Source organism: Branchiostoma floridae, chromosome 13 (assembly GCF_000003815.2).
Source record: "Branchiostoma floridae strain S238N-H82 chromosome 13, Bfl_VNyyK, whole genome shotgun sequence".
In the NCBI taxonomy this organism is placed as follows: Eukaryota; Metazoa; Chordata; class Leptocardii; order Amphioxiformes; family Branchiostomatidae; genus Branchiostoma; species Branchiostoma floridae.
Genome location: NC_049991.1, coordinates 9,834,942 through 9,844,655, shown reverse-complemented (window position 1 = coordinate 9,844,655; position 9,714 = coordinate 9,834,942). Strand labels below are relative to the sequence as shown.

Below are 9,714 nucleotides of genomic sequence, written 5' to 3'. Positions count from 1 at the left end.
TCGGCGGGTACAAATGGACCAATCACAGCACACGTTACTACTGCTTCATGACGCTTACACGCTTATCCTAATATCATACACTCACGCGAGATTTTCCGTGAGTTGAAGAGAGTTTTAACCTTTGACCTTTCAGCCACGTTTCTGTCACAGACCAAGTAGGGCAGCGGAGGAACAGAAGTATGAGCGGAATTCTCATGTACAAAGCGGAGCCGTATTACAAATTAGACGATCTGAATAACATAGAGCTCCCAAAGTGCATGTACAAGATGAAGAATCTGCATAAGGAACAATCAGACGGCCCAAAAAGTGCCCAAAGAGGGGTATGTATCCTGGCTATATAACCGGCTTCTCGTGTTACACTTTGCACTAAATTGCAGTCTGTTTCTTGGGCTAAAATTATGTGATGCAAGATTTGAATCAGTGTTGTAATGGTGCCACAGCATAGCTGCCGCTGATAATGCTGACATGACCTTTTACAAAGTTTCCAGAAGAGCTTCTTGGTTTTGAATGCTTATATTTAGTTATAAACCTGGATGTCTTAAATACTGATAGCAAGCACATATGGACCAGGAAAAAAGTCAAACTGTCAAGCGAGCAATGATGATGTATAAAATTGTTTCTATAGGGATTTAAGAATTTTGAAACAACGACGTCACAATGTGCTAAATCATAGGAATGATCATTATGATTTATGTTTTCCACGGTGACATACTGTAAATGCAGAAATTTTCACTGTGGTTTTATGTTTGCGGTTTTCGCATTGACGTACTCTCCTAGAAACTCCTCCAGCAACTCTCAAGCACTAGGAACTAAGAGTTAAGGGGGCACACACCAGTTTATTTGGGGTTTCAATTGGAGGCGGCATACCCTAAAGTCTAGCGACCAGCTCTACCAGGGAATTATCCTGAAGCAAAATAACTGTATATCTGGTGAAAGCATATTCCTTTGGCTACAAGACAAACTAAGTTTCGATCCTTCAAACTTCTTTGATTTTAAAAAATTAGAGGGAAAAAACATTATTTTCATGTAAAAAATAATGCAAAAAATCGGGCATTTTGGCATTGAAAGAAAAACATGAAGATGATTTTTCCGGCAAACACGACTGATACTGTCAGAAAGAGGAAAACCTAACGAGTAATCCAGCTAATTATAAAGAAAATTCTAGTACTACAGTTTTTTTAATCATCCACGGCGCGCGGCATTACAACTAGGCTTAACACAGCGCTTCAGAGGTTAATCTAGGTCACGAGCCTAATCACATTCAGGCGTAGGAATATCCCGGAAGTAAGACGCGGACCAAAACACAATTTGCACCGAAAACACACCATTTCCTACGCTTTTCAGCCATGTAACCGTTTAATGTCATTTCGCAGGAAATAATGAGAAATGTCAACTCAAACATGGACCCTCGGAAGCCTTTCGTCACTTTTTTCTCGCGCACTAGCTCGGACCCCTGTCGCGGAAGAACTGGTGTGTGCACCGTTAAATACCAAGAGAGACACTTGACTCAAAAACGAACCATGTATTACTCAGTACCAAGAGGCCACGTCTAGCGAAATGATAGACGTTAAACGAGGACAACAACAACAACAACCATTCACAGTGAACTTAAAACCACCGCAAACATTTTTCCATGGCAGTATAAGAGACTACAGTGCATGGTGCTACTGTGAACGTAAACCACCGCAAACAGCCCTTTTCCCGTTACCGCGAAATTAAATCCCTGCAACTTAAATGCATTTACAGTATTGTTTTTGCTGATATGTTCTTCTCCTGTCAGTAGCCAACTGTTGTTGTTGTATTATGAGCAATTTTCTCACTCGCACACAATACCGTAGGGCAAGCCTAATGGTTTAGTACTAGTATTGTGTGCTAGTAGCTTGACAGAATGCTTGTTGGCTCTAAGCTGCTGTTAATGCCTGTTTTGGAATTTGATGCTTGCTGAAAACCCATGAAGTTCATGATGATCACTGCATTCTGTCACAATGACTATGTTCTGTTTGATATTCCCTGTATGTACCACAGCCCAAACCCAACAGAAAGCACAAGGCAGTCAGTAGTGCCACAAATAAGAAAATTATGTACGTTGCGGAATTGACATGGACAAAGACTATGACAGTTCCCTTAATGGTACAATTCATGATAAAGTTTTTCTTGCAAGTCACTTTGGCTTTTGCTATTGTATCTGTATTGGAAACAATAACTATAAGAAATAGATACCTAGCACTACCAGCTTATTTGTCATGCTGCATGTTTTGCTGATAAATAAGCTAAATTGTTACTATATACAGGTGGCCTGTCAGTTCTTGTAGTACAGAGTAGTACTTGCAGTCTTTGTCCGATACTAGTATTAGATTGCTTAACACTGGGCTCATGGACTCATGCAGTATTTTGGATCATCTTGCATGCAAGACAGAAATCTGTTCCCTGTGTTGATACATGCAGCTTGCATTAAATTCTTTGAGAGTCATTTGTCAAAAAATAAGAAAAACACATGCATGTAGGCATGTAACTATGTACGGGTATATATGCCAGGAAGAACCAATTTGTGTTTGTACAAGTCATGTCATGATTGGGAGCTCTCAATTGAAAAGAGAATAATGCATATGTTTTGATGTGTGCCTGTCATTCTTCTAAATGATTGCTGGAATTGCTATGTGGCAAAGTGTATTTAAATTTTAATAGTATTTTTGGTACATTGTACTGGTTGAGTTGGATTGGTGAGCATCTAATTACAGTTTACACTGCAATTAACACCTTTTTCAGTATTGTTTAAGAGTTGCTAGTCACTTACAGGTGTATACCTTCCTGTAACAAGTCTGTTCCCGAGAGGAACATTTATGTTTACTAATTTGGGCTATGTCTGCCTAGGGGCCAACATAACTTAATAACATCCTCATGTTCGTATCTACTGCAGAGCTCTAGTGGCAGTGGAGCACTTGAGGCCCTGGAACAGAGGCAGGAGAACATCCTGAGAGACCTGGACGCCCTGCAGACAGAAGTAGCTGCGATGATGCAGCACCTGCCAGCATCTGTAAAACAGCAGGCGTCAGCAACTGCCGCAGGGGCTACATGCGGACAAGCACAAGTAAGGAGATAGAATAAAGAGAACTACAGATATGTCTTTACCTCCCTATTTGTTGTACTTTGTAGGATTTTGCACTGTGTGCGTAATGTTAAGTAAGTTGACCACACAGATACAGCTATACCATGTTTGATTGCAGCATGTAGGTACATCTGCTAATGTGGTAATTAAACCAAGTTAAAAACGTAATGAAACAAGATATTCCATTTTTACACAACATAATGCAATGTGCTAAATGTGTGGTGTTTGAAACTACATGTAATTATCGAGAAAACAGTAAGATCATGTCATCAGTGCTGTAGAGTTAACAGCACCTTTTGAACATTCCAGCTTGAAGGTCCAGTACGAGACATTGTCATCAATGCCAGCCCCAGCTCCCCACCCCTCTCCCTGTTCATCATGTATGAGCTGCTGAAGCAACAGTTCAGGTGCTTTGGTTCCGTACATGTCCACTCATCTGTGGAGAACGTACCTGAGGGCCTGTGTAAGTGCCTGGGCAACGGCATAAGGAGCGACTTGAGGAATAGAACAGACTTCCAACTGGCCATCACTCTGATTTGGAAGGATGGTAAGGGAAGGGTCTCTGTATCATTATTGCTTCATCTGTGAATGTTTTGGCAAGGGGGCTTCTTAGTTTGTACTTCTATATGTGAAATTGTTGAGGTGATATTAACACAACAAGTAACACAACAATATCGCAGCAGCATCACAGCTGAGCGCTTGGTTCCAATTACTAGTAGTTGGGAGCCCCCCTTCAAAATCTAAGGACAGGGTATCATGCTTCAAATCGCAGGAAGGGTATCATGCAGTTGATGTAGGTTAGACATCCAGGCAATAAGATATGCCAAAAAGCAGTTACTCAAGTAACTGGATATGTTGGAAACCTGAAATCATATCCAGTTGCTTGACTAACAGATTTTTGGTGAAGGGTATCATGGTTGGGGCTGCACCCATATTTCAGAAGGGATGTAAATGGTGGTCTTGTGTTCAAGACCCTCCCAAGCATGTCAATGGGAAAAGGGCAGAAGTCTAAACATTGCCGTCATCTTTTTTTCAGTCAAACCTTCTCCACAAATGATGATGAGTGCTGCATACCAGACTCCTATCCACGGAGAGTCCAACGTCGCGAGATATCTGGGTCGGATCCTCCAGCCAAGCTACGACTCCCTAGATCCTGTCACTGCCACCGAGATCGACACCTGGGTCGACATGGCCAGCACCCAGGTGCTGCTGGGTAACAACAAGGAGAGGGCAGCGTCCCTGAGGTCGTTGAACTCTCGGCTGGGGAAGCATGATTGGTTGGTTGGGAGTGGGTTAACCTTGGCCGATATTGTGATGTGGTCAGCCCTGCACCAGACAGGCCAGGCTGCAGGGGTTCCTGCTAATGTTAAAAGGTGGATGGTGGCCTGTAACGGTCAGCCTGCCTTCCAGTCTGCACTGAAACTTACTCAGTCATAACAGACTCTGCAAGGTTGAAAATTGGACCCTGCCATGTATCTGTCTCCAAAGGTTTCCCTAGTGACAATTATTGCATGTCTCCTTAGAAAGAATTACAAGACAACAATGGATGATAAAATGTAAAAAATTACAAATCATTGAAAAAAAGAGGCCTTTTACAATTGTGCATTTACGTGAAGTTCATCATGAAAGGAGACATAATAGTAGTGTTATAAAGCTTCCAAGACACTTTTCTGCAACATGTAGGTAAATCTACAGCCAATTGATGTAACAATACACAGACTGTGCCAATGGTTGCTGAATTTCTTTAGAGTCACAAGGTGAAAAGTCTCCAAAAGAAAAGTAGATAGAGTTTGAAATTTGGGCTTTGACCACTTGATAGTCTTGTCATGTGTGGAGCAATAAGCTTCTGCAGAAGTTGTGTTACTGAAGTTGTCCTGAAATTTGAGCTACCTGTACCAGTGGCCCATTGTGTCAGTAAGCAAAGATAGTGATATTATGGCACAACTAGAGGATGATGATGATGATCATCATTTTGTAGGATGCTAGGTTTTCTTCATCAAGGTATAATATCGCTATCGTATGCTTGTGATTCAGAGTAAGTAATTTTGTATTGTAAATTCTCTTATCTTTAAACAAAGTACCAAAATATTAGAGGTGTTTTGAAATATTTATTAGATAAAAAGATCAGACAGGTTATCTTGCACTTCCAGAATAATACCATATTGAGAGCTATGAGTACTGGTGAGTGGTTTGTTTCCAAGGCATATAAGAAATAAATAAAGTTACTCCCAGAGCTTCTATATTACTCAATGACATGTTGTTCTTGCAGCAGCTGTTGTGCATTTAGAATTGTTCCTCTCAACATAAAGGCCCAATATGATACATGCTGTTGTGCAATATTCTCCAAACTGGCAGACACAAAAAGAAAACCTGAAAGGTAAGAAGCCTGATAAAAATGCCTGAATAAATGTCCAACACCAGCCGGATCCTTGCCTTTGCTTGGAGAATAGTTGTGCAATGGGAGCGTAGGAATACTTAAATGTGACCTCTATATGGCAGTATTCTGTCACATTGCTTACTGTGAAGTAATACATTGGGCTAATGCAAGTCCTATTATAGTGCAAATACTGACTAATTTCCATATTCCAAAACATACCTCCTTAATTTTACCATGAGTGATAACTGCGGACTACTAATTTAAAGCTATCCCATAGTGTAAAATATTGGCAAGTTGAGGCAAATGTTTTACATGCAGTGTTCACAGTGGAATTGGAACATAAGCAATGACTAATTAGACAAGCTGGGTTGGAACATACCAAGTTAAACTGGTCCAATCAGGATGCTGTGTATGTTCTCTGACATTTACATAAATTTGCATTAATTCCTGTAATTGCAACAATGTGGTGTGCAATACATACACAACTCTTAACAGTTACCTTACTTATTGCACAATGCTGAATATGTCTATACATTGTATATAGTATATGCTTTACATATGGGTTTGATACATGACATGACTAAATGCCAGACAGCCCTTGTTGCCTATGATTTCCTTTCAGGGCACAACTGGTTTCTTCACTGGGCAGACATTTTTGTCCAGTTCATCTGCAATTCCATTTTCTTGCACGGTGGTGTTTCTGAGAGCTGATATTAGGGCTGCCATTGTTGCAGACTGTCCCGCCTTCCTTTGCCAACATTGCAACATCTGGTATTTCATCTCATTCAGGTCCCCGCTATGTCGCACCTCTATTGCTTCAATGTCTCCTTCCTCCAAACCAAGGACATGTCCAAGGGGCCTCCAATTTGTTCTGGACAACTTTTTGGACACAAGCTGTACGCACTCATTGCTGATGTGTTGATCTGAAATGAGATGAATGGGTGAAGCCATTTCTTGTTGGGAAATACCAAGATTTGGATTAAGGAATATTTTGAAAGAATACCTGACCTTTTGTAAAAAATAAGATACAAAACTAGAGGCTTCCTTTCATTTTCAACACAAAAATGGTAAATCATGCAAGAAACATGGCATTGCGGTAAAAATGCTCTGGAGCTATTCTTCCCTATCCCACCTGTAGGATTTGAGGGAGGGTATACAAGGTTGACATCCACCAATGCACTGGTTCTACGGCAACGCAAAGACTGGATACCTCCAGGTGCTGTACAGTACAGGAGCTCTCCTGGCACAAGGAAATAGAAAGTTTGGCCTTTATTATTTCATCTTCAACTTCATTATTGTCATCTCAACATACATGTAATAGTCAAAATACCAGCTTTAAAAACATTAAAAATTTTCCTTGCTATGTGTAGATCTGCTACGATAATTCCAAAGGCTGCTGGAAAATACGAGTACTGAGATTAACAAATTTTATCTTAGAACTGCATGCTTTCATAGATTCTATACACAAGCACATTTATCAATGCTATGTGTCACGTTATTCGAAACACATGAGAATACAGATTAGTCTAAAAGGGAAAATTTAAATACATGTACTGCCTTACCATTGAAGTATCCTGGGTTGTCTGTGCAGGTCTTCATACAGTGGGCACAGCGGATGATCGAGTCTGTGTACAGTCCTGTACATGAAATCATGCAAAGCAAGATTACAGATATGTTAACAATTTTTATGAGTAATGTATCAGAATGAGGAAAACAAAATCCTTCCACATACATGTATTAAAAAAAAGCTTGAATGATCAAAGTGACAAAATCCTCTGCTAGCACATCTATATATACTTGGATGACAAATCCAGGGGAAAGATAATTCATACAGTAGCAATAAACAAGAATACCTGGCCATTCTTTCAGCAGAGTGTTCAGCTCACTGACAATGCTCTTAACTGTAGTCCACACTGTTGTCAGTCTCTCTCTTGTCCCTCTTCCAGCGACATGCAGAGAAGAAGCTCCACCTTCCTGTACATGTTGCATCATGACGGCAACGCTCATGTCAGTTTCGCTGAAGGCATACATGCCATTTTCCCAAGCTTGTCTGTAACTCAGGTGCCTTGTTGAGAGCACACACCATCTCTCAAATAAACCCCAGGGGCTGGGTGTTGCCATTTCACACACAATTTCAATGTGTTCTTCATCTTCCTGTGGACACCTTGGCCATTGTAGATTGGCGGGTTTCAACCTTCTGAGGTACCAAGGAAAATGGTACGTCCTGTATGGCATACTGTATGCCCTGGCAAGAGAGTTTTTGTCAGCCTCAGGAAGCATATGGCAGATACCAAAGTTCAGCATCAATCTCAGTAAGAGATCCAGCCCTTCCTCACTCTGCTCTGTGTGTTGCTTCAATAACATTGACACAACTTTGTGCGGAAGGTTTGCCTGGTGAGTGAAGCCATCGTTAATCCGTTGCAGTTCTCCTGCAGTTACCCTCGGTACCTTTAAGAATTCTGCCTCCATCTCAGCATGGTCTTTGAGGAGGACTTTGAAGATGTCAATGAGTTGGGTTGGGTTAGGGAAGACAAACTTAGGCAAGGCTTCGTAGTAAAGGACAGCTCCAGTTCTGTGAAGGTAGTGCAAAGAATTGATTAGGGAGGACTCGATTGATAGACCTTCACTGTTTCCCATCTGCATGCAGTTCTCTAGTGTTATGTACAGCGGACAGTTTGCCTCATCACGCTTTGCACTGAGTAACCTCTCCAGAATAATCCAGCTGCGGGGTAGCTTCCTTCTCAGGTCTGGGAAGTACTGGCCAGTACATGCCATGCTAACAATCTCTTCTCTCAAGGCTTGAATGCCGTCTAGTCCTGAGGCAGAACTCACAGGAATCACGGTTTGTCCAATACAGAGCTTCTGATGGGCTGCTTTCTTTGCCTTGTCCAGCCTTTCATTCAGTTCCTGAAACATTGTTTTCATACTGTAGGAGCTCATCACATCTGGGGAGGCCATACTGTGCTCAAGTTTGTCTATTTTTTCCTGTACAGTGGCATCTCTGTTATCTTGGTAAGCTGCTATCTGATCACTGATCAGAGAAGACTTTGTATCCACTTCCTCTAATGACATCTTGTCAATGTGAGTTCCGACGATTCTCACAATGGCCCCAGGCACACGTACTGCAAGCATATCCAGCCACCTCCCAATCTCTGTGTAAAACCTGCTTTCATGATAGCCACTGAGATTAACCACCAAAAGGTGGAGTGCACTGTGTGTCAGGAACAACTGATGGGTCAGGAAATATGCCTCATGACCGCCAAAGTCATAAATGTTGATTTTGATCTCACTACCCGTGTCCCAGGGTGTGATTTCGATGCCATGTGTCCTGCTCAGCACATCTACAAGTTGAAACTTGTTCAGAACCAAAGCTTTCTTCAGACTTGTCTTACCAGCACAGGTCTCGCCAATGATCAACATCTTAAGGCAGGGGTCGACCGTGTCTTCCACAGCTGCTGAGTCTTTGCTGAGCTGGTCTTGGTAATCTGCAATGGCCTGAATGCCCTGACTACACACCTCGAATGGAGGCTGCACTAAAGGGTTACCGTATAGGCTCACCTCTGCTCCACTCAGTGCTGCACCAAAGCCACCAGGTAGTGCTTGCAGCTGATTCATGGCAAAGTCAATAAGTCTGAGCTTCTTTAGTTTACAAACTGAATCTGGCAGACACCTTATCAGGTTGTCCCAGCCACGAAGGACTGTGAGGTTCTCGAGGAGTCCAATATCTTCTGGTAGCTCAACTATTTGGTTTTCTGAGAAATGCAAGTCAATAAGACTTAGGATATGGAATATTTCAGTTGGCAGTGTAGTCAGTTCATTTTTATGGAGTAAAAGCTTCTTTAAGTTCTTAAGCTGTGTGATTCTTGGTGATACATTTCTCAGTTTGTTCTGTGAGAGGTACAAATGTTCTAGTGAAGTCAGCTCACACACAACTTCAGGAAATTCTTCAAACAGATTGAAGTCCAGCCATAGGTATTTCAACTTGGTCAGTCTGGCAATGCCTTTTGGCAAAGTCTTCAGCTTGTTAAAGGAAAGCTTTAGAACCTCCAAATCTGTGTACTGCAGAACTGTTTGTGGGATTTGGTTTAAGTCTTTCCCGGTCAGGTTTAGTTCCAGGAGATTTGTTTCCTGGTTTTGAACTGGGAGGAATTCTTCCAGAGGCTGAGGCGAATCCATGTTGTTGTTTTTTTCTCAACCCTGGAGTCTGTAGCGTTGACGTTATATGTTGCTA

The 9,714-nt window shown here is 41.7% G+C and overlaps 3 protein-coding genes across 3 annotated transcripts; 1 reads left to right on the top strand and 2 right to left on the bottom strand.

The window, feature by feature from the left end:
* Positions 1–33: 33 nt before the first annotated feature.
* LOC118429682 (aminoacyl tRNA synthase complex-interacting multifunctional protein 2-like) lies at positions 34–5,340 on the top strand. The gene is made up of 4 exons (XM_035840280.1): positions 34–320; positions 2,918–3,088; positions 3,416–3,653; positions 4,143–5,340. Exons 1-4 carry the CDS (start codon positions 180–182, stop codon positions 4,541–4,543), a joined length of 951 nt encoding a protein of 316 aa, XP_035696173.1. The 5' UTR covers positions 34–179; the 3' UTR covers positions 4,544–5,340.
* Positions 5,341–5,514: 174 nt separating this feature from the next.
* LOC118429684 (malignant fibrous histiocytoma-amplified sequence 1 homolog) lies at positions 5,515–7,798 on the bottom strand. Its single transcript, XM_035840281.1, has 4 exons — positions 7,337–7,798; positions 7,046–7,120; positions 6,616–6,723; positions 5,515–6,406 (listed from the first exon to the last, which is right to left on the bottom strand). The coding sequence occupies exons 1-4, from the start codon at positions 7,785–7,787 to the stop codon at positions 6,102–6,104; spliced, it is 939 nt and encodes a 312-aa protein (XP_035696174.1). The 5' UTR covers positions 7,788–7,798; the 3' UTR covers positions 5,515–6,101.
* On the bottom strand, positions 7,793–9,098 carry LOC118428486 (malignant fibrous histiocytoma-amplified sequence 1 homolog). The gene is made up of 2 exons (XM_035838570.1): positions 7,923–9,098; positions 7,793–7,825 (listed from the first exon to the last, which is right to left on the bottom strand). The coding sequence occupies exons 1-2, from the start codon at positions 9,096–9,098 to the stop codon at positions 7,793–7,795; spliced, it is 1,209 nt and encodes a 402-aa protein (XP_035694463.1).
* Between the last annotated feature and the right edge of the window lie 616 nt (positions 9,099–9,714).